This window comes from Natator depressus, chromosome 7 (assembly GCF_965152275.1).
Source record: "Natator depressus isolate rNatDep1 chromosome 7, rNatDep2.hap1, whole genome shotgun sequence".
NCBI lineage: Eukaryota > Metazoa > Chordata > Testudines > Cheloniidae > Natator > Natator depressus.
The window spans coordinates 117947567-117972954 of record NC_134240.1 but is presented as its reverse complement, the minus strand read 5'-3'; the positions used below and the strand labels follow the sequence as shown (position 1 = coordinate 117972954).

The window sequence follows — 25388 nt, the reverse complement described above, 5'->3', positions numbered from 1 at the left end:
TTATACGATAAAGCTTTTGATTAATGTACTTACACCCTTCCTTGATAACCTGGTGGTGAGAGACAAAGGACCAGCCTTGCTTCTGGCATGCCAAGAAAGTTCATGTCCAGGTTCCTCAGTTCTTGAGTGGGAGGTGTAGAGCTTAGGAGAAGCTACAGAGCTAAGAGCTGTTGAAGCTAACTTAAGAGTTTTACTTAACTAACTGACTTAAACTTACAATTAAGAACTAACAGACTTATAGACTAATAAACAAAGAAGCCTTGAAGCTCGAAACTTAGGAACCCATAAGCTTAGAAATTAGGAAGCTTAAAAAAAAACTTTCTTGGCATGGCGGGTCACCTCTCCTATAGGGCTTGAGTACTTGAGCCCTCCTTCTATGTCCAGACTTAGTTTCCTCACCCACAAAATGTCAGGGGACACTTACTCCATAGTTTGTGCGTACTGATGACATATACATACATATTAATGACATTAGCTCATTCTCACATTTGTTATTTCTGTCCTACCCACTTATTTTGGTTCTTTCCTTGTGGTTTACCTGTTAAGTTTCAATAGGGTATGAACTTAGGAAGCCCCCTATGCCACCCTGCTTCAAGCATCCTTTATCTGGCTATGTTAAAGGTCGCAGCCATATATGAACCTTATGCTTTAGCTCATCACCACCTATCTAGGTGAAAGGTCCCGAACATATGTCTGCTAACTTTGCCATAGCTCAGCATACAGGATGTGGTCTGTAGGTCCCTTGCGTTAACAGCCAAAATGCTTTAATATAAACCTATAAATCTATGATAATAAAACAAATAATCAAATTCATAAGAAAATAAGAAGTCCATAAGAAAAGATATATATATATATATATATATATATATATAGGCAAGCAAGCAGGCTAGCCTTATAGGCCAGCAGTTCTCAACCAGAGGTCTGCGGACCCCTGGGGGTCTGTGAGCCCTTTCAGGGAGGCTGAGGAGCCCCACAGCTGAAACCCGGTGCCCCAGCACTGAAGCTGAGAGCGGCATGGGGCTGAAGTCGGCGCATCCCACCCACCCTGCGCCCGGAAGCCGGGAGTGGTGCAGGGCTGAAGCCGGCAGCCTCCCCCTGAGCTGGGAGCAGTGTGGGGCTGAAGCCGGTGGCCACCTCCCTGCCGGGAGTGGCACGGGGCTGAAGCTCAGAGCCCTGCCCCCGCCCCCCCGCTGAAGCTGGGAGCTGCCCTGGGAGCCTCCCGGACCCGTACACAGCCCCTAGCTACCCCCTGAACCATGAGCTACGGCCCTGCCTGCACCCTGAGCTACTCCCCTCACTTCACACAGCCCATAGCTACCCCCTGCCCGCACCCTGAGCTACTCCCCTCACTTCACACAGCCCCTAGCTACCCCCCTGCCTGCACCCTTAGCTACTCCCCTCACTTCACACAGCCCGTAGCTACCCCCCTGCCTGCACCCTTAGCTACTCCCCTGCCTGCACCCTGAGCTACCCCCCTGCCTGCACCCTGAGCTACTCCCCTCACTTCACACAGCCCCTAGCTACTCCCCTGCCTGCACCCTGAGCTACTCCCCTCACTTCACACAGCCCCTAGCTACCCCCCTGCCTGCACCCTTAGCTACTCCCCTCACTTCACACAGCCCGTAGCTACCCCCCTGCCTGCACCCTGAGCTACCCCCCTGCCTGCACCCTGAGCTACTCCCCTCACTTCACACAGCCCCTAGCTACTCCCCTGCCTGCACCCTGAGCTACCCCCCTGCCTGCACCCTGAGCTACTGCCCTCACTTCACAGAGCCCCTAGCTACCCCCTGCCTGCACCCTGAGCTACCCCCCTGCCTGCACACAGCCCCTAGCTACCCCCGCCTGCACCCTGAGCTACTCCCCTGCCTGCACACAGCCCTTAGCTACCCCCGCCTGCACCCTGAGCTACTCCCCTGCCTGCACACAGCCCCTAGCTACCCCCCTGCCTGCACCCTTAGCTACTCCCCTCACTTCACACAGCCCGTAGCTACCCCCCTGCCTGCACCCTGAGCTACCCCCCTGCCTGCACCCTGAGCTACTCCCCTCACTTCACACAGCCCCTAGCTACTCCCCTGCCTGCACCCTGAGCTACCCCCCTGCCTGCACCCTGAGCTACTGCCCTCACTTCACAGAGCCCCTAGCTACCCCCTGCCTGCACCCTGAGCTACTCCCCTGCCTGCACACAGCCCTTAGCTACCCCCGCCTGCACCCTGAGCTACTCCCCTGCCTGCACACAGCCCTTAGCTACCCCCTGCCTGCACCCTGAGCTACCCCCCTGCCTGCACACAGCCCCTAGCTACCCCCGCCTGCACCCTGAGCTACTCCCCTGCCTGCACACAGCCCTTAGCTACACCCGCCTGCACCCTGAGCTACTCCCCTGCCTGCACACAGCCCCTAGCTACCCCCCTGCCTGCACCCTGAGCTACTCCCCTCACTTCACACAGCCCCTAGCTACCCCCTGCCTGCACCCTGAGCTACCCCCTGCCTGCACCCTGAGCTACCCCCTGCCTGCACCCTGAGCTACTCCCCTCACTTCACACAGCCCCTAGCTACCCCTTCCCTGCACCCTGAGTGGTATTCAAACTTTTTGAATTAGCCCCCCCATTGGGTTATATTTTTTGGTTGCATCCCTGCAAAGCCCAGACAGGCTGGGTGGCCTCCTGAGTGAATCAGGGGGTGGAGGTGGCTCTCCCTCCCATTTTGCGGAGCTGGGTCAAGCCCTGCCAGCTCTTGCCCCCCCAAATAGAAGTAAAACGATGCCTATGCCCAAGGATCTGTCCCCTGCCACCCCCCCACCCCCGGCCTGGAGCCCTGAGTTCCCACCCCCCCGCCCAATGCTGGGCCCTGGCATTTTTATAGCATGTTGTGGGGGGCCTGAACAAGAAAAAATTTGAGACCCCCTGCCACAGGCTACATGGGCAGAGCAGCTGCTGTCAGTGGCCCCCGGCAGCAGTCCTGGGATGGTCGGAGCAGCTGCTGCTCAGCAGCCCCTGGCAGCTGGAGTCGATGGCCCTGGACCCCCCCTCAGCAGCAGGCCCCCGGGGTGCCCCCCCAGCAGCGGCCCTCCACCCCCCCAAGATTAGACAGGGATGTTTATAGTGTAAGTCATGGACAGGTCATGGGCTGTGAATTTTTGTTTACTGCCCATGATCTGTCCATGAATTTTACTGAAAATATCTGTGATTAAATTGTAGCATTACCCATGCATAATGGGTGTGAGGGGTCTTAACTACTACTCCAGGTGTTCAGTTGGAATACCATCTGGGTTGCAGCCCTATGGCCTTCCTGTAGGTGGAGGATTGATTTCTGTCTGCCCCATCTCCACTAGGTTCACCCCTGGAGACAAAGGAGGGAGCGAGGAGGGGTAAATTTCAGCTGCTGTCCAAACAGCAGCAGGGAGCCATCTTCAGTGGTTGCAGTACAGGAAATATCACAACTGAAATCAACACTCCTTTGAATACCATTTGCTGATGGGTCAGACAGCGCTGGCTGGTAACTCCATATAGTCAGTATACCAGCCAGTGGCTGGATATAAAGGAGATACCCAGGTGTAGTTTACATTGCATATTCCTCAGCTCATCCATCCCCCAGCCCCGACTTTGCATTGTGAAATTCAGGGTTCTTTCTCAGTTATTTTATGCTGCTTTGTTTTTGCCAGGCATTCCCAAATATGTATGTGTGGGGATAACTGCACCACTTTTTCTGATAGTATCAGATATACTTTGTATACTGACTTAAATTTATTCCAGCTATATGTGTTTTTAAAGTAACTTGAAAGGTAAACACCATAACATGTGATACACAAGTCACATTTTGTTGCATCCTTGGCTAAAATGTTAGAATATTTTGAAGTGTCAACCTGTGAATACAAACTTTTGCTGATGAGGAAAGAATTAAGTATACAGGGTTTTCTTTTGATGTTTCCCTGACATATGGTGCTTCTAACCCAGTGACAAATTAATTGACTAGATATAAAAGAGATGGACAGCGCTTAGCAATAAAGGACAGGATATGCATTACAAGACAGCTGGTTCTGCCACTGCTGGACTATGGAGACAATACACATCGGACAGCTAATGAGTCTCTGTTGCATGAGATAGATTCTCTTTATAATAGAATTGCACGCTTTGTCTCTAAATGGGGTTATTATACACCCCATTGCACAATGTTTGAAGAGCTTGGTTGGCCCTTGTAGTAGGTTAGGAGAGAAATAAATTGGAAAACAATTGCACATAAGACCTTCAATCCATCAACTGGTCCATACTTATCCAAATTACCGGTATACGCTCCCAAAATACAAATCTGTGATACATTCAGAGATGGAGTGTTAACACAGAGAAGCCTGGTTTTCACAAGGCCACTTTTTCATTTGCTGTTGCTTTTTAAACATACAAAAAGTTTGAAACCAAAGTAACAAAAAATGTTAGAAGTCACTTTTAGAGACATAGTGAAACTCTGTGCAGCAGAATGAAAGTTCCATGTAATGCTTTGCATGTGCAAATTGTAGTTCATGTTACAGTGGGCTGCCTGGTTACAGAGGAGGAGTTCTGTGAAAAAATCACACCACCTCTTAGATTTTAAGGCCAGAAGGGCCCACTGTGATCATCTAGTCTGCCTTCCTGTTTAACATAGGCCCGAGGACTTCCCTAAATCAGTTCGTCTCTGAACTAGAGGATAGCCTTAGAAAAATTTCCAATCTTGATTTTAAAATTGCCAGCGGTGGAGAATCCACCACAGCCCTTGGTAAGTTGTTCCAATAGTTACTTATGTTCTCTGTTAAAAACGTATGCCTTATTTTCAGTCTGAATTTCTCTAGTTTCAGCTTTCAGCAATTGGATCTTGTTAGATCTTTGTCTGTTAGACTGAAGAGACCACTGTCACACATTTGTTCTCCATGTGTGTACTTACAGATTGTATTCAAATCATCCCTTAATCTGCTCTTTGTTAAAATAAATGGATTGAGCACCTTGAATCTATCAGGTTTCAGAGTAACAGCCGTGTTAGTCTGTATTCGCAAAAAGAAAAGGAGGACTTGTGGCACCTTAGAGACTAACCAATTTATTTGAGCATGAGCTTTCGTGAGCTACAGCTCACTTCATCGGATGCATACTGTGGAAATTGCAGAAGACATTATATACACAGACACCATGAAACAATACCTCCTCCCACCCCACTCTCCTGCTGGTAATAGCTTATCTAAAGTGATCATCAAGTTGGGCCATTTCCAGCACAAATCCAGGTTTTCTCACCCTCCGCCCCCCCACAGACAAACTCACTCTCTTGCTGGTAATAGCCCATCCAAAGTGACCACTGTCTTCACAATGTGTATTCATGCAGTTGATAGATTTCCACTCCATACGGCTAATCATGCAGTTGATAGATTTCCACTTTGGATGGGCTATTACCAGCAAGAAAGTGAGTTTGTCTGTGGGGGGGCGGAGGGTGAGAAAACCTGGATTTGTGCTGGAAATGGCCCAACTTGATGATCACTTTAGATAAGCTATTACCAGCAGGAGAGTGGGGTGGGAGGAGGTATTGTTTGATGGTCTCTGTGTATATAATGTCTTCTGCAATTTCCACAGTATGCATCCGATGAAGTGAGCTGTAGCTCACGAAAGCTCATGCTCAAATAAATTGGTTAGTCTCTAAGGTGCCACAAGTCCTCCTTTTCTTTTTTTTGAATCTATCACTATCAGGAATGTTTTCCAATCCTTGAATCATTCTTCTTGCTTTTCTCTTAACCCTCTACAATTTATCATCATATTTCTTGAATTGTGGGCACCAGAACTGGACACAGTATTTGAGTAGTATTTGCACCAGTGCCAAATACAGAAGTAATATAACTTCCCTACTTCTATTTGATATTTCCCTTTTTATACAGCTGAGGACTGTGTTACCTCTTGTGGCCACAGCATCCCACTGGAAGTTCATGTTCAGCTGCTTATCCACCATGCCCCCTAAATCTCTTTCAGAGTCACTGCTTCCCAGGATAGAGTCCCCCATCCTGTAAGTGTGGCCTACATTTTGTGTTCCTAGATGTATAATTTTACACTTAGCCATATTACAATGCATATTGTTTGTTTGTGTCCATCTCACCAAGCAATCCAGATCACTCTGTATCAGTGACCTGTCCTCTTCATTATTTACCATTCCCCCAAACTTTATGTCATCTGCACACTTTATGAGTGATGATTTTGTGTTTTCTGCCAGGCATTGATAAAAACTTATAAGGGGTACCTCTGAATAAATTATCATAGTTTAAGACCAGGATTTTCAAAAGTAACTTGTGATTTTTGGATGCTCAACTAGATATGCTTTAAAAGGTCCCAATTTTTCAGAAAGTGCTGAAAACCAGGCCCTGTGAAGATGTTAAGGTTGGGCATCCAAAAGTTGAGGGATCCCAAATCACGCCTCACTTTTGAAAATCTTGGCCCAGGTACCATACAATGTTGAGTGATGAATATAGATCATGCACAGCAATTACACACTGTTGTAGGTCTCCTTTTTTCACACCCACAGAAGAATCCCAACTAAGGATAGCTGCACCATCCATGAAGCAGTAGGTGAAAAGGATGTTCATCAAAGCCAGTCTAAATGACCAAGCCTGCCTACTTCCTACTCAGTCGTTTTGTCATCTTCAACCTGGAAGTCTAGGTCCCTTTATTCAGTCCTTGTCTTTTAGTTCTGTTTCTGTTCAAACATGCTTCTTTTCCCCTTCCAGCTCTCCTGGGAGCAGAGAAGGATAAGATAGAAGATGGGTTTTTTAAATTAAAAAATGAGTAAAAAGGATAAAAAAACACAGAGAGAGAGACAGTAAATGAGCCCCCAAATACAAAACAACTTGTTGTAAATGAGAGGACCAGACCTACTGCAGGCAGCCTTCCTAATGCTTGCTCCCTTGTGCTTAGACTCTAGACTTGACCAGGATCAGCATCTTCTACAAAAAATGTCCAGAAGTTCACTGGCCCCACAGTCTCCTAATCTGCCTCATGGAGTCCCAGTATAACACTACAGCTTCTTCTATCTGTCAGGCTCCAGACTCACCTTGTGATGACATGATATCCATTGCCCTGCTTTTCTTACCAGACCCACCCCCTTTCTACTCTTCCTATTTACTTTCCATCCATGTTTTTTAGCCTTTCAGGTGTTCTGAGGATTAGCTGAGTTCAGTATCTCCTGAGTTCCTCTCCTTTCTGGACCCTGTCAGCAAGCTAGTGCTCCCTCTCCAGATCAGATAAGCAACTGGGGATGTTCTGTCCATGCTCTCTTCTCCTTTGCTCTTTGTGTCAGGATTGCATCATTCATTGGCCCTACCCTAACTTTCATTGGCCATTGTCTTCCTCAACAACTTCTAAAGAAGATCACTACTTCCTTCTGCCAACTTTCTCCAGTACAATTGACCTGCTTACCAGAAAACCCAATGTCACCTGAAAGTGAGAATAGGCATTTGCATGGCACTGTCATAGCCGGTGTCGCAAGATATTTACATGCCAGATGCGCTAAGGATTCATATGTCCTTTCATGCTTCAACCACCATTCCACAGACATGCTTCCATGCTGATGACGGGTTCTGCTCAATAACAATTCAAAACAGTGTGGACCAATGCATGTTCATTTTCATCATCTGAGTCAGATGCCACCAGCAGAAGATTGATTATCTTTTTTTGGTGGTTCGGGTTCTGTAGTTTCTGCATTGGAGTGTTGCTCTTTTAAGACATCTGAAAGAATGCTCCACATCTCGTCCCTCTCAGATTTTGGAAGGCACTTCAGATTTTTAAAGCTTGGGTGGAATGCTTTAGCTATCCTCAGAAATCTCACATTGGTACCTTCTTTGCGTTTTGTCAAATCTGCTGTGAAAGTGTTCTTAAAATGAACAACATGTGCTGGGTCATCATGCGAGACTGCTATAATATGAACTATATGGCAGAATATGGGTAAAACAGAGCAGGAGGCATACAAGTCTCTCCCAAGGAGTCCAGTCACAAATTTAATTAATGCATTATTTTTTTAATGGGTGTCATCAGTATGATGCATGGAAGCATGTCCTCTGGAATGGTGGCCGAAGCATGAAGGGACATATGAATGTTTTGCATATCTGGCACATAAATACCTTCCAATGCTACAAAAGTCTCATGCAAACCCCTGTTTTCACTTTCAGGTGACACTGTAAATAAGAAGCGGGCAGCGTTATCTTCCACAAATGTAAACAAACTTGTTTGTCTTAGCAGTTGGCTGAATAAGAAGTAGGACTGAGGGGACTTGTGTCAGAGTGGTAGCCATGTTAGTCTGTATCAGCAAAAACAATGAGGAGTACTTGTGGCGCCTTAGAGACGAACACATTTATTTGGGCATAAACTTTCATGGAAGTTTTACACTGCTTTGGTTTTGAATGCAGTTATGTAACAAAAAAAAAATCTACATTTGTGAGTTGCACTTTCATGATTAAGAGATTGCACTACAATACTTGTATGAGGTGAATTGAAAAATACTATTTCTTTTATCATTTTTACAGTGCAAATATTTGTAATAAAAATAATAATATAAAGTGAGCACTGTACACTTTGTATTCAGTGTTGTAATTTAAGTTAATATATTTGAAAATGTAGAAAAACATTCAAAAATATTTAATACATTTCAATTGGGATTCTATTGTTTAACAGTGCGATTAAAACTGCGATTAATCGCGATTATTTTTTTGAGTTAATAGTGTGAGTTAACTGCAATTAATCAATAGCCCTAGTTCTAAGCCTTCATTTGATAAGCACAACCTCAAGTGTTAAAATTGTGAGTCAGGCCCCCCAAAATCACGAGATTGGCCTAAAAATGATATTTTTAAAAAAGTTTTTTATTTGCGTTTTGGTTTTGAGCCTTTTGGATGTACACATTTTCCATCCTTTCTCTGCAACCACAAGGGCTAGAAACTTGTTTTTTAAATGATAGCTGAAATTCTCATAATCACGTTACTGCAGGAGCGGGGTACCAAGAAAAACACCAAGTATTGAGAGACGTGGCAACACTGGTAAAAGAACATTTCTACGCTCACAGCATACAGAAGGGGGATCATTCTTTCTCATTATCTAACAAACTTAGATGCCTGCTATGTCTTTTTTTTGTAGAAGGATGATTATATTTAATAATAATAATTATCTCAGTCTGAGTGGTCGGGTTGCCATCTCTGAGGTACAAAAAAACAGGACATCCAGGATGATCCCAGGCCCAGAAAACTGAACAGCTGGTAGTGTGTACTGAGCACATTTACAAATTTCCCAGGACAGCCTCTTCAAAAAAGGGATGATCTTGGGAAAACCTGGACAGGTAGCAACATCACTGAGAGTGGTGAAGCATTAGCCCCATTGAAATGTGCAAAGCCATGATATGGACCATACATAATACACGTATTTACTCAGGTAAAATAAATTAGACCTTAAACCATATTTGGAAGCAGCCTTTCATCATTGAAAGCCTCAAGTGGCCATGGAGTTCCTCTGGGAACTTATGGCTTGTTACATCCATGTACTGCATAGGTTCTGTTGTAATGTGTGGGACGAGAAGACATGTGACAAGGAAAAATTGCTCACTGGTAATTGTGTTTGTCATAGTCATCCATAATTTTCCTTTCCTCCCACATCCCCTTGGGGGCTCTCTCAATTAGTGCTGTGTGTTGTTTGGTTTTCTTATATATTTATTTGCTCTGCAGGATTCTATTTGGAGGAGAAATTGGGTGGGCTGGTTCTTTTATACAGGCTGTGATTGACAGTTTGGTTGACTCCTTACTTCCAGATTGGTGGAGCTATATCCCTTAGTGTAATGTGATGGGGGTGGGAGAAGGGGACTACAATAAACACAATTACTGGTAAGTAATTTTCTCCTTGACTACATTTCTGGTGACTCTGTTTTATAGCCTCTGTGCCAAAGCAGGTTTGCTGATGACAGTGTTTAAGAATATTTAATTCTTGGTACAAACTAGCTGGGTGTTTCTCTTAATGAGCTATCCCACTGCTATCACAGCAACTTTAAACACCTTATGGCTAGCAAGGCAGAGACTGACACACAGGCAGCTTTGTTTCTGCAAATAGCTGCTAGATTTACTTGCATCTTTCAGCTGGGTTGATATAAATACAGGTTGTCCTGTTGTTACTGTGACAGCAAATAAGAGCACTTATGAACTGTTGCTCTTCTGCTTGTCTTGTCTCTTAGGAAAAGGAAAAGCTGTATGTAGAGCTGAAGCACATCTTGGCCCGGCAGCCTGGGCCCGAAGCGGCAGAACAGTTGCAGCTCTACCGGCACACCCTCCGAGAGAAGACCAAGCAACTGAAAGTAAGAGATGCCCTTCATGGGCTTAATCAGAAAGGGAGTCCCTCTGAAGGGCTGCTATGCTTATAGGATTACATCAGTGCTTTGCACAGGGAAGTCTGTCTTCCCAAGGAGTCTTTCGGTGCTGAGAACCTGAGCCTCAATCTCTGCCTGGAGGTGGGGGCAAGGAGTTAAAAATGTTTCACTGTCAGGGGGTTTTCAGAAGACTGTAATTCTTCACAGTGCTTTCACTGCTTTTGTGCAGCCTGGCCAATAATACTGCAGTGCAGTAAGGGGGATAGCAAGTGAGAGAAGATAAGAAAGAATAATGTCAGGGAAAATGGAACAAGCTCTTTAAAATAGGACACTTCCTAAACTATAGCTGCGTATCAAAAGACACCTTTGTTTTCCTGTGATGTTACTTGGCTATACGGTTATTTAGCAGTTCAGCCGTTTCCTCTCAGCTTTTTATGCATCCATATTCCACACTAAGCTGTGATGCCAAAGACTTTTTAACTGTGAGGAATGCGCATAGTTTTCTTCATTTACGAGTCTTGTCTTGTCCTAAACAAATATTTCTGATGTTTGTCAAAAAAGGATAATTCAACGTTTCCCTACATTCTCCATGAAACACTGGCCTAAGAGTCACAGCTCTTCCCACCTCACTGCCAAAAAATTATCAGGATGTTGGAAGGAGTTCAGAGGGGAATAGCAATAATGACAAAAGGCCGAAAATACTGGTTTACTAGGAAAGATTAAAATAACTGGATATGCTCAGCTTGATTAGTCAATAGATACAAGTAAGAGGACAAGTAGGACCAACAGTCAAAGATGAAGAATAACTATAAAATGTCTCTACAAGCAAAGACTGACCCATCAGTTGAGAAGCATCCTTTCTAAGAATCGTCTGAAACCTAACCATTTCCATTAGCCGTTGAGGGCACATCAATAAGTAGATCTTCCATTTCATCCAAATAAATCTGTGAAAGAACACCTTGTATTTCAGTCCAGGAATAGCATGCTGTGTAAATATTACTAACTCAACAGGTTTACCTGGACAAGATATAGGGCCTGTTTATTGGTCTGCCCTCAGAGGCTAACGGAAACGGTTACATTTCAGAAATTGACTTCTTTTTCATAGATTCATAGATTTTTAATGCCAGAAGAGACCATTGGATCATCTTGTCTGACTTCCTGTCTAGCACAGGGCAGAGAGTTTCATCCAGTTATCCCTGTATTGAACCCAGTAACTTATGTCTCACTAAAGCTTATCTTCCAGAAAGGGATCCTGTCTTGATGTGAAGACTTCAACAGATGCAGAATCCACCACTTCCCTTGGTTTTGTTCCAATGGTGTTTTGGTTCTGAAGTGGACAGAACTGTACATGTTACTGTGGGTACATTGACGAGCACTTACATGACATTTCTATGGTCTACAGTACAGTGTTGTGTAATGCCAGTGCTACCTGTTAACTGTGCTTTCTGTATGAAAGTCCATAATAATATTCATGGCCTCTCTGCTGGGGAAAACAAATGGAGGTTGTTTTACTAATGTGTAAGCTTCCTAAGCATTCTGAGAATAGAATTTAGTAATATTATGTTTATTTGTTTCATTAAACAAAGAAGAAATGAAAGTGCAATTAGAATATTAAAGTACAGCATATTACAGCATATTACAGCATATTACAGCATATTATTGTAATATGCTATAATACAGCATATTACTCTAAACGCTCATCCACATGGACATTTTGAGATACTACAGATACATGAGGCTTAATTTCATTTTTTTCTTAAATGAGTGAAATCTACTAATAAGTGAGTCAAAAACATTTTCACACTCCTTTTAACATGCTAGTGGAAACTTCCTAAATTCTTGTTATTTCTCTCACAGAGCATTATGCGTACATTAGTGTCATGTCTTATTACAGGGCTGACAAGAGTAATCTATCTTAACCCCTTGTCACTAGAAGTAAGGATTTCCTGGTTCTGAAGAGCTGCCTCATGGAAAACTTTTTGAAGGTGTGATCATGAGAAGCAATTCTACTTATATGTAATGTAGGGCTCTTCCCTTGTTCTTGACTATATGAAAGCAAGAGCCTTCTCCCAAGAATTCATCTGCTCCTTCAGCTCCTTTCCCTGTTGAAGTCATCATCTTCTATTTCTGCATCATAATCAACTCTGCACCAACCATGGGGAAAATCCTCCAGGAGCAGATGATGTTTACCCTCAATAAACAAGGAGCCTGTTTTTATGTAAATCTTAGTTATCTGGAAGAAGAGAAAAGAAATGCAAAAAATGTAAAATAGAAGCAGGAGTTTAGCAAAGATGAATGTGATTCAAAGTTTTCCTTAGAGTTCTCATTGGTCTTGAATGCATTAAATTGCTGCTGTGTACATTTTTACTTCCTCACACACACTATTGTATTAGCAAACAGGCATACATGCTATTCTCCTGTCCCAGGTCAACATATACTTATGGGTTGAGTAAAAACTTCACTGAGACAGATAGCTGTGAACTCACCCTTTGGTTTATGTAACTGTAAGGCTAGAGCTGCCTTGTGGAATAACCTGCGAGGCATCAGTGTCCCTGACATCCTCCTGAGGCTAATTCAAGACCTACTTAATGACTCAGAGGCATGGGTGCATTGAGGGACCTTCAGGTCTCACAGATTTCACACTAGATCCAGAGTGAAGTAGGGATATGTCCTGGCTGCAGCCCTGTTCTGCTGCACAATAGATTGCTTCCTTGAACATATCTCCACAAATATCGGTATAACTGTCAATTTAACTTCTTTTACCAACCCAGATTATGCGGATGATGTCATCCTCTTTGGTCAGGATGTAAACAATCTTAAAGCTACACTAGAGAGCTTCCAGCACGAGGCACCTGCTCTTGGGCCAAGGATTTCTTGGGTAAAAGCAAAAATCCAGAGTGTTGGCACAAAAGTTGTGGTATAAGACATCTCTGCTTCTGGACAAACCCATGGAAGTAGTGGATAACTTCATCTACCTAAAAAGAAAAGGAGTACTTGTGGCACCTTAGAGACTAACAAATTTATTTGAGCATAAGCTTTTGTGAGCTACAGCTCACTTCATCGGATGCATCTGATGAAGTGAGTTGTAGCTCAAGAAAGCTTATGCTCAAATAAATGGGTTAGTCTCTAAGGTGCCACAAGTACTCCTTTTCTTTTTGCGAATACAGACTAACACGGCTGCTACTCTGAAACCTTCATCTACCTAGGCAATAAATTGTCTTCAAACAGATGCAGCCCACCAGACATTCTAAGGAGAACTGGTTTAGCAGCCTCGGCCATGGAGGAGCTGCATATGGTCTGGAGTGAACAAAAGTTGGAACTATATACAAAAGTATGGATTTATGAAGCCTGCACGCGTCAGATTCTCTTAGGTGGATCTGAAACAGGGACGTTGCTTAAACAAAACATAAGAAAGTTGGTGCCATTTCATATGCATTGTCAGCAATGACTACTGGGTATAAGATGGTTTGACTTTATCAGTAATAGGGATGTAGCATTGAGTACTGGCCCAGAGAGGACTGAAGTCATCATTGGCCACTGCTGACTTTTTGGTCATGTTGCCCACCTTGAGACAAAATCCCTGCACATCAAACTGAAGATTGGCCTTGAGATGAAGCGGGAATGCTGCCTGGTCATGGACTGGTGGTGGCCATGTGGTCGCCTGTGTTTAACCTGGCTGCATCAGATCCTTAATAACTCTTAGATGCCTGGAATAAAGCTGTACAGAGTTCTCACGGACACTCGGTGCTCTGGACCTCTGCTGTCGAAGGGTACGGTTGTTGTTATTGTAAGGATAAGCCCCCACTTAAGACAAAAGGAGTATGTGAACCCACCCACAGGCTTTTGCTGAATATTGTTTTGGGCAGGGGTGTGTGGGCGTGTGTGTGTATGAAGGAGAACAGTCAAAAAACTGGGAGAGACCGAGGACAGAACAGTGAGCGAGGTAGAGGCAAAAAACAAGAAAGCCAAGCAGTAGCCGATGAGCACAGTGTGACCCTGGAAAAAACGAGAGAGAATTTTTGGGTCTGTTGACTAAGGAGGCTTGGGGTTATAAGTAAGGCAAAGATTTTGTCACAGTTATTTTTAGTAAAAGTCATGGACAGGTCACAGGCAATAAACAAAAATTCACGGAGCCCGTGACCTATCCGTGACTTTACTAAAAATAACTGGGAGCAGGGCTACATAGGGGGAGGAATGGAGTCCAATGGGTGAGGGGGGGGACTGTCAGGCAAAGACCCCTGGCTCCAGCGGATGCAGCAGGGGGCACAGCCAGGAGGGGGCGCACGGCCCAGGGATGCTGTGGGGCAGGGGCGCAGAGCCCCTGCTGCAGCTCCCACCACGGGGCTGGGGCACATGACCCCAGCTGCAGCCCCTGGCAGAAGCTGCCAGGCTCGGGCGCACAGCCAGGCTGCAGTCCCCCCACTCCTTGCAAACCACAGGGCAGGGGCTGCAGGGTCCTGATTCCAGCTCTCCAGCTTGCAGTTGCAAGCTGTTGCAGCAGGGCAAGGGCGCACAGTCCTGCCTCAAGCTCCCGCTTCAGCTGCTGTCAGCTGAAGGTGGAAGAAGTCACAAAGGTCCGGTAAAGTCACGGAATCCATGACTGCTGTGACCTCCGTGACTAAATTGTAGCCTTAGTTATAAGCTAAGAAACTGCTCCTATTGTTCTTGGTTCCTCCTGCATTTGGAGAAGCAGGACTTTATGTGTTCCTTGTAAATAAACAATGTTGCATCATAGAAAATACCTGACTCTCACCAATTTCTCTTCCTAACTGGAACATCTCCAGGGCTCCAAACTTTGACTAGTCTCAATATTCTTCTTTCTGCAGCAGGAAAGTGCTTTTGGTATGACCCTATTTCCAAATTAATTGATTTAAGTGGGATTGGGATCATGCCAATAATTGTATCGCATGATGCCATATTGCTTATGTGGAGTTAATTATATTCTATAATACAGTGGGTCCTCTTGAACAAAAATGCAATATTAAAGTTCCTGTTCGCTTCTGATGAGGCAGGTCTTGTAAAGTCTGCATGAAATAGGTATTTATGAGTGTCTTGAAAGGGTGCACAACAGAAGGTACATTAATGCTAGTAGAAGAGGATGACTTTTCAACTATGTCTAAAATCGTCCTTCAGTTGGAAACATTAATGACGTAATGGTATAGGCAGATGGCAGAAAGATTCCAGAGTAACATTTGCTCTACTCCCTGGAAGTCTAGACCACAGCCAGCTCTCTCCTGATTAATAAAGATAGAAAGCACAACTCTAACTGCAAGCATTTTGAAATGTCCGGCTCACATTATATCTCTCAGCTCTCCCTCATTAAACTGGACAACTTTCATTTTAAGAGCCACAGTTTTCTCTAACCCCCACAAATATGCCTTTACCTTACTTTCACTGCTGAAAATTATTTACATCAGAAATTAATAATCAAGACACTGAAATGCTAGGAAAATATAACTTGTGGTAAAGAGATGGATCCTATGCCATTTTAAAACTCCCTGCTTAATTATTTGTCTGTGCTCCTTGTTTTGGGTCTTTGGCTCACATTTGGGTCCAGGAAGGTGGAAGACTACAGTAAATGTTGTTAATGTCACTCAAAAGATGCTTGGTGAGATACGCAGTGTAGCTTTAACTCTGTAAACTGTCTTCAGGTGGGCAGGGATTTTATCTGATGGGGAGAAGGGAGTGTGTGAAAGATGTAACCTGTGAAGCTGTGAAGCTTATTTTTTGCTTTTGGTTGGTTAGGTTTTGTCTTCAGAACTGAACATGTATGAATCACAGAGTCAAGAGTACAAGTATGAAATAGAGAGACTGGGCAATGAGCTCCTGAATGTGAAGAAGAAATACCTAACCCAGAAACGCAAGGAACAGCAGACCAAGTAAGGAATAATGTTAATTCTCTTGATCCGTCTCTCCAGCTAACCCTCATCCTTAGGCATGGCCCACCTCAGTTGCATCTGAGTGCCTACAAAGATATAAATGCAGAAAAGTTTGGGTGCTCTCAGAGTTCTTCCCTCTTCTCCTTGAGCAGGTCTAGACATTTTTAAAAAAAACCTTTAAATGTTTTTCTTTCGCATGTTCCTCTTCCTCCCTTTCTTTTCTCCCATCTTCTTGTATGTCTTCCATCTTCCTCTTCCTTTCTCCGTCCTGTTCTTCCATTCTCTAGTCTCCTTTTTTTGGCAACACTTACAGTATATTTGCTGCTTCAGGGTTGTATGTTACTATGTGAATGCTATTGCATTAGGATGGGATTTGTCATCACAGGTTGGGCACTAAGAAAGCACTGTTCCCCCACGAACACAACTGAACAGTTCCATGGTTCACAAAGATCACCTGTCATAATTGTGGTGACTTCTGAGAGAGCCTAGGGCCATCCTATTGAGGTACCTGGAGATCAGTGCAAGGACTGTGAATTTGATCTGATATTGGGAAGGGAGAAAACTGCATTGAGTGGAGCACTGGGGTGATATGTTTGCTTTGGTCTGAATCTCTTAGCAGATGCAATGCAGCATGTTACACCAGCTGGAGCTATTTTTAAGGCTCTTGTATTCATTCCTATGTTACCCGCACAATATAGGGCACCCCACCTATACCCTACCGAGGGCTCAAGGCATGACCTGGTCAATTTAGGCACCACCACATTTTCCTGACCGAGGGCTCAGGGTGTAAGGCACCTACTCTTTCCCATGGGGCTCCAGGAGAAACCTGGCCAATTTAAGTACCTGCCATTTCCCACGGGTCTCCAGGCTCTACGGGTCTGCGTTACCTTTTCCCAGTGAAAGAGTCTTACACAGCTGTGCTTTAAACATCTATTTATTAGCAACACACACAGAATACGTGTAACAAACAAATCTCTTATGCTCACCACTCCCAATATACAGACAAATTTCTCCTGTTGGCCAGTCAGGATCCACTCATCTGAGGGTTCCCGGCGATGCCTCTGCATGTCATGGTCGTGCAGGGGGTCAGAGTTCCAACAGCTTGATGTTGAACTGTGGTCTGGAAATGGTTCCCAAAGAGCATTGTTTTTCATTTACATTATATAGGTAAAATGAGCTACCTCCTTCAAACTTATCACATTGTCCCACACTCCTAGATAACAAAAAATTTAAGCAATTACACACTGGCACCTGTGTGTCCTCCTTCCTGCCCAAGTTTTTATACATTTTTATCTTTCATGCCTTCTATGAAATTGTAACTTAGTTGTAACTTAGTTGTCACCTCCTCTGTTTATGCAGATGGTCAGCATAAAAATGCTGGTCAGAGCTTATTTTACCATTTATTGGATCAGTGTGCCCAGATCTGCATCCACCAGCATGGGGTGGATCGCCTGGCCTGCAAAAGATGAGAAGAAGCATTCATTGCCATTATTGCTAAGGGCCATGAGACTGTAAACTATCCTTATCGTTGGTGCGAGGACATACTTAGTTGAGGGTAATGTAGTGGTGTGTGCCACTTCTTCTAAGTGTATCCCCTCACTTACCAACATCACTTTGCTCATGGCTGGGTTGAGCTTCAGCCAGCTGCCCTTTTTTTTTGTACCTAGTTAGTCACTAGTGTTTTAGCCAATGCTGAATGTTTTAGTTTGATGGTAGGTAATTTCCCTCTACAGTCACAGAGCACAGTTGAGCATTCAAACCAGCTGCTCTCAATTTTCAGAAGTGACCAGTGTTTTTTGGGTGTTCCACTTGTGATGTCTTAAAGGGGCCTAATTTTCAGGTGGTGGGTGCTTGACACAGTCTGAAAATCAGGCCCCATTATGGTGCCTCAAGTTGAACCCAGAATCACTAGTCATGTTTGGAAATGTAGATATTTTCCCCAAGGAGAGGTTTCTAGGGGATGATGTAATTTTGCAGTTGGATGGTTTGATTTCCAGTAATGTTTTTTTGCATGAGCCAGTTTTCCTTCCACCCATCTTCTCCCCGAGCCTGCCCCCTCAGACACTCCAAACTCCATTTTTCCATTTTTGTTGACTGTGATTCAAAGCTACCTGCATTTGTCTTTGCCTTAACTGTATTTTAGAGAGCAAACAGTACTGATGGTGGAACTAGCAAAATAGTCAGTGATAACAAGTGACCTTTGTCCGTCTGCAAATTGTATAAAGCTGCCTCGATGTTGGAATTACCAACAATTGTTCACTGCTAATGGCCTTCCTGGAGTTTTAGGATCAATACATGAGGCTCCCATAATGTCTAACAATCCATTTCCAACAGTTAAGCGTCCTCTTGAAAACACTTTTAATGTTTACAGTTTGGACCTTGGTTTCATATTAGCTTTTGTGCATGAGAAGAAAAGAAATACGCTCCTGTTTTGCTGTATGTCTGTAGCCAGAATTGATGTCCTGTTATAATTGTATTGAGAATCACATTACTCAGGACATGACTTCTTTTACCTTGCCTGGGATGGTTATGTCAGTCACAAACAGTGATAAAGAGGTTCCCGTCATTGGTCAGTTTATGCCAGTCCCACAGGGCTGGATCCAGGCACCAGCGAAGGGAGCAGGTGCCTGGGGCGGCCAATAGAAAGGGGCGGCACTCCGTCAGTTGTTGGGGCGGCACGTCCGGGTCTTCGGCGGCAATTCGGCGGCGGGCCCATCATTCCCTCCCTTCCACTTCGGCGGCAGCTCAATCGGTTTTTTTCCCCTTTCTTTTTTTTCGCCGCTTGGGGCCGCAAAAAAGCTGGAGCCAGCCCTGCAGTCCCATCATTTTGTTTAAAAGTTAAGGATTAAACTCAGTAGTTGAATTTAGCAGGCCATGTCTCCCTGGCAGCCCCCTGCAGGGGCCAGGCACAAGGGCAATCCTTTGAGCATGGGTGTTTGTTCCCTGCTAGCCACACCCTATGTGTGTTCTGGGAATCCATCCAAGTGCCAATGCTGAGACTTGTCCAGGACCTTAGTGATTTATGTTGCCCCACACCTGTTTCAGAAGTTAACAGCATTGTTTTGGCTCCCAGCCCTGACTCACACTCCTCCTCTGGAAGGTCGCTAGAGCTGAGCGAAATTCTTTTGGTGAATAGTTTATTTGCCAAAAACAAAATGCAGTTTCAGGTTGACTGAAACTGTTTGCTGTTGATCCCTGTTCCAATGGTTTATTTATGAAAAGTAGGAAAGCTTCAAAAGAAGAGATTGAGACAGCCCATAACTCAGTGGTTAGGGTGACCTGCAAAACCCAAGTCCAAATTCCTTCTCCAGAACAGTGGGAATTGAATTTGGGGCTTCCACAAACTAGGGGAGTGCCCTAGCCACCACTGCTCCTTCTCCTTCATTTGACCCAGCTTACATTTTGTTGACATTTCATGTTCAGTTCAACCCAAAACTAAACTTTTTTTGACTTGATCATTGTAATAGCGGCAAACGGCTGTTGTGGCTGCCTTTGCTGATAAAAAGAGAATCCCGTTGGTGCAACAGCATTGGCAACATTACTGACTATGCTGGTATGCAGCTGAGTTAATGCTCCTAGATAGCACTGCAGAAAGGTGTAATCTAAAGGCCTTTATTGATTTGCACTGTACTGCCCTCTTTTGTGATTTAAAGTCTTGGTTATTGAAGTGATGCGGCTTTCCATGGCTGTAATGATTGGTGGACTTGCATGGGACCGTAGCTTTGGATTTGGCTTCAAGCAGGAAATCTTGTGTTTGGGACTGTAAACGTTTAGTCCTCTTTTTCTGATCCCTGGCCCTCCCTGACAGCATCCCCAGCTCCCTCTGACATTCTTTCTTCCTCCCTCTTCTCCCCTACCACTACTTGTTGCTTTTCTTCTCCATTACCTCTCCTGGTTCCCTCCAACAGCATGGTATTGGTTTGATCTCAGAGGATTGGTCATGGGATATGGAGCCTTTAGTCGCCTCTAGGTCACCTGCTTGAATCCAGATCAGAGACCTGATCCATTAGCCTTTTCCCGTGTGAGTAGCTGCATTGACTGCAGGCGGTAACCAGAAAGTCATTACCACCTGACAGCTTGAACAACAATGCTGTGTGAAACAGTACCTGGTGCACAAGAATCAGCAACACTGCACTTGGCACCCTTGCTGACAGCCTCAGTGGGCGCCCACAGTTTGAAAGGACATGGAGCTGGGCCAACCTTCTCACTCCGGCCTTTGGATTGAAGTACACTGCGGGTGGCAAAACCTGTCAAGATGGGGCACCTCAGGCCCCAGGGCTGTCAGCCTGGCACTTTCCCTCAGCACTATGTTGACTTTGTTAAAAATATTTACAAGTGGTTTGGTTTATTTGTGTGCATCTAACCCAGGGGTGGGCAAACTATGGCTTGCGGGCTGCATCCGGCTCTTCAGACATTTTAATCTGGCCCTCAAGCTCCCGCTGGGGTGTGGGGTCCGGGGCTTGCCCTGCTCTGGCGCTCCAGTCAGGGAGCAGGGTCGGGGGCTTGCCCCGCTCTGCGCGTGCCGTGGCTCCGTGCAGCTCCTGGAAACAGCGCCATGTCCCCCCTCCGGCTCCTACATGTAGGGGCAGCCAGGGGGCTCCACACGCTGCCCCTGCCCCAAGTGCCGCTCCCACAGCTCCCATTTGCTAGGAACTGAGGCGAATGGGAGCTGCAGGGACGGTGCCTGCAGACGGGGCAGCACGCAGAGCCACTCCTCCACATAGGAGCCGGAGAGGGGACATGCCGCTGCTTCCAGGAGCTGCTTGAGGTAAGCGCCGCCTGGAGTCTGCAATCCTGACCTCCTCCCACGCCCCAACCCCCTGCCCCAGCCATGATCCCCCTCCTGCCCACTGAACTTCTCGGTCCCAACCCGGAGCACCCTCCCTTGCCCCAGCCCCTCATACTCAGCCCCACCCCAGAGCCTGCACCCCCAGCCGGAGTCCTCACCCACCTCCCCACACCCCAACCCCATGTCCCAGCCTGGAGCCCCCTCCTGCACCCTGAACTCATTTCTGGCTCCACCCAGAGTCTGCACCCCCACCTGGAGCCCTCATCCCCTTCCACACTCCAACCCCCAATTTCGTAAGCATTCATAGCCCGCCATACAATTTCCATGCCCAGATGTGGCCTTCGTGCCAAAAAGTTTGCCCTCCCCTAATCTAACCCAACCTGTGCTTAATCCCATGCTTCCACACACATGACATGTGGAACAAGAAACCATCCCTGGCCTCCGTATGGGGTTTCTCTTGGATTTTTCTTTTTTCAGATAGTAATATTGGGGGACCAAGGGAGAAATGCTAACTATAGGAAACCATTTATTTCACTGGGAGATCAATCCAGGGGCCAAGGAGATTGGGCAGGAATCAGCAAAGGCCAAAGATTAGCTGTTAAAGCAAAATGACAAAAAATACAAGGAAATTGTGTTCCTTTACAGTAACTGTTTATTTAATCTTAACTAAGCAGGGCCAGTCAATATGGCCTAGTTGACAGATTGGACTGTGACTTAGGAAGCCTGGAATCTATTCCCAGTTGTGCCATTAGCATGCTGAAAAGGAGGACTTGTGGCATCTTAGAGACTAACCAATTTATTTGAGCATGAGCTTTCGTGAGCCACAGCTCACTTCATTGGATGCATCCGATGAAGTGAGCTGTAGCTCACGAAAGCTCATGCTCAAATAAATTGGTTAGTCTCTAAGGTGCCACAAGTCCTCCTTTTCTTTTTGCGAATACAGACTAACACGGCTGTTACTCTGAAAACTAGCATGCTGGTTATCCTTGACCAAGTCGCTTCCCCTTTCTGTGCCTTAGGTTCCCCATCTGTAAAATGAGGGTATCCTGACCTCTTTTGTAAAGTTCTTAGAGCTCCACTGTTATTATAATAAACTAGGACTTCATAAAATCCTGCTTCATTTATTTTAAATATTAGAAAAGATTAATGGAGTGATGTCAGATTGGAGGGATGTCTCAAGTGGGGCTCCACAGGGATCTGTTCTGGGTCCAGTGTTGTTTAACATCTTTATGAATGACCTGGCTATAAGTGTAGAAGAGCATACTGATCAAGTTTGATGACAAAAATTCAGAGGGATCTTGACAATTTGGGTAACGGGGCTATGGACAACAACATGAAATGTAACAAAGACAGATGTAAGATGCTACACTTATGGAAGAAAAACCAAAAGCACAAATACAGAATGGGGGGAAACTGGCTTGGCAGCAGCACTGCTGAGAAGGTTCTGGGAGTTGTGGTGGATCACAGCTTCAACCTGAGTCAGCAATGCGATACTGTTGCAAAAGAAGCAAATGCAATTTTAGGTTGCATTAACTGAGGCATAGGATGCAAGTCATGTGATGCAATAGTACTGCTCTACTTGGTGCTGGTTAGGCCTCAGCTGGAGAACTGTGTCCAGTTTTGGTCACCAATGTATAGAAAGGATGTACAGCAACTGGAAAGGATCCAGAGGTGAGTGACAAAGATGATCAAAGGGATGGAAAGCAAGCCATGTGAGCAAAGGCTGAAGGAACTACGTATGTTTAGTTTGGAAAAGAGGAGATTAAGGGGGGTATGATTAAGGTCTTCAGATACTTGAAAGGCTGCCAAAAAAGATGGAGAAAAGTTGTTCTCTCTTGCCACAGAGGCAATGGGTTCAAACTGCAGAACAGCAGATATAGATTAAATCTCAGGAAAAACTTCCTAACTGTAAGAACAGTAGGACAATGGAACAGACACCTAGGGAGGCTGTGGAAGCTCCTTCACTGGAGGTTTTCAAAAGGAGGCTGGAACCATCTGTCTTGAATGGTTTAGACACAAGAATTCCTGCATCTTGGCAGGGGATTAGACTAGGTGACCCTTTCAGTCCCTTCTAACCCTATGGTTCTATGATTCTATGATTTCTGACACCTGTCTCTGAAGTCTTGAGGTGTATCTCAGAAAACTGAAAATTTTATATTTATTCTACTCTGGATACCACCCACCCCCGGACCTATTAAAGAGTGAACATCTAAACATTGCTCCATTCTCTTAAGGTCACCACATTCAAGCTTTGGATCCTCAGATGGAGGAAGTTCCTGAGGCTATAGATGCCCCACAGATATAGTGTTGGTTTTCTGCAAATATAACAGGCTGGATAATTATAACTGGAACTTTGTTAAAATTTGAAGACAGATAACAGTATTTATTCATTAAAATTCAACAAAGGAAAAATATCTCTCCATCGTGCCTTTGATGAATCTAGCTGTTTGTTTGAAAACAAATGAGGACTTGGTAGAATGGGGCGATGATTAGAAACCCAAAGTCACAAAGCTCACGCTTATTCTAGTTCTAATGAGATGCTCTGACCGATTTCGGGCGGCTAACATTAGAACTCATTTAGTTCTAATTTTTAATAATTCTGAAAATCATTGGTAGTCGCTTAATTAGATCCAAACAGACACCTAGTCTTGGCTGTTTAGCCTAACAGGCTTTAATCAACATATTTTTAATGATCTCTTGGTAGAGTGGTTGCATCACAGAAACTTTGGAGGACACAAACTTGCTTAGTTTGAAAACACTGTTGCATAGTTAAAGTGAAAAACATTTCTTTCCTTTCTCCTCTTTGTTTTCTCTAAAGGGATAAGGAGCGAGTGTTGGCTAACATGGAGCAGGAGTTTCCAACGCAGAGAATGGATGTTCCTCGTTTCACTGGGGGAGGCTTTGCTCTCACCAAGCAGCCACCCAAAGTTATGGCCTAAACTGGAGTCATCTCATCATGTCCCACTTTTCCTGCTGAACTAAATTAGTTCTTGGGTGTTTCAGAGAATGGTTTTAGATTAACTCATATCAAATGTTCTCTTTGGTATCACTGCATTGTTTTCATAAAAGAAGCTTATTCTAGAGCGGGCAGTGCTGTAATTTACACACAATAGGCTAAATTCTGCTCTTGATGGCACCAGCATTACCACATACATGTCCATGGAGCTGCACAGCTGGGACATATGCTGATATTTCTTCCTTGTTACTGTGACTTTTTATTTAGAACTGTAACACCCAAAATACTTAAATGTGCACAACTATATACCCTCTATCTACCTCCACCCCAAGCACATATTCCGTTTATCCATCAATTTAAATCTACTAAAAGGAAGGAGAAAAACAGAAAACAAGGAAAAAGGACTAACGAGAAACTCCATGTCCTATTTTAAGCAAACGCCGAATTGACAACTCTTCGCTCAGATGTTCACGTGAGAAAATTCTTTGTGGGGGAGAAATATCATTTGGTTTATTCAATATTTGCTACAGCCATTATTAAGATCAAGGGAGTTTTTGGCCACAGTAGACCTACCCACTGTACATTGTTAAGGGATGCAATTCTGCATACTGGATGTGGATACTAAGTGACATAATTATGTCTGTTTAAATAGGCAGTCTATATACTCTGTCTGGAACCTGCCATCCTCTATAAATTGTTTCTTGTAAATCTGAACTCAAAACATGGCAAACTTTGCACTTTAATTTCTATTAGGAGAAAGATCCTGGAACATTTTTGTAACTTTAAAAAATTGTTTTTGCAACACAGTGTGAGCCCTCCAACCTTTTTGGCCAAAAGAGATTTAATTACCATTGATTACCAAAGTGATATGACAAAATCACTGCAAGAGGTGCTGAAGTATAGAAAACTCTCAAGTTGTAAAATAAAATGTTTTGAAACTGCTTTCTATATGGAATGCTCTCTCCTGGCCCACGGGATGAAAAACTAGTCCAAAGAGATATGCTGATAAATATTTAATAAAAAAAAAAAACCCTTTGCAGAGATTTTGATCTTTGCTTTGGTGGAACACATAATTAAATATTAAAGCTACTGTGGGAAACTTTTAATGGAAGTGTTTAATTCAGGAGAATCAAGTTAAATACAACAGGAATCTACTTTGCTGTTACATCAGAGGCCAGAACACTGAGTCATCAGATCTATTGTATTTTTTTTCTCTCTGTCAAGTATATTTACGCCACAGTATCATTTTAGAGGAGTCTTATTGTCTGACTCTTGTCTTGTGTGTGTGTATGACATTTCAGTACAATCACAATAATCCAATCACAGTAAAGTCAAGATGGCTGACCTGGATATATTAGTATGAAGACGTCCCAAATAGGGTCTAGGCCATTCTTTAGAAAGGAGCTGAATTTCCAGTGTTTCTATAAAGCCAGAT

The 25388-nt window shown here is 44.4% G+C and overlaps 1 protein-coding gene across 2 annotated transcripts in view; it reads left to right on the top strand.

Annotated features, from left to right (window-relative positions):
• CFAP58 (cilia and flagella associated protein 58) overlaps positions 1–25182 on the top strand; it is a 100176-nt gene extending 74994 nt beyond the window's left edge. The window contains exons 15-17 of one of the 2 annotated variants that reach the window (XM_074959396.1): positions 10198–10317; positions 16075–16208; positions 23816–25182. In XM_074959396.1, coding sequence (XP_074815497.1) covers positions 10198–10317; positions 16075–16208; positions 23816–23936 — 375 coding nt within the window. In that variant the 3' untranslated portion in view covers positions 23937–25182. The remainder of the gene's footprint in view (positions 1–10197; positions 10318–16074; positions 16209–23815) is intronic. The other variant, XM_074959395.1, reaches the window with a different exon arrangement.
• Positions 25183–25388: the final 206 nt, after the last annotated feature.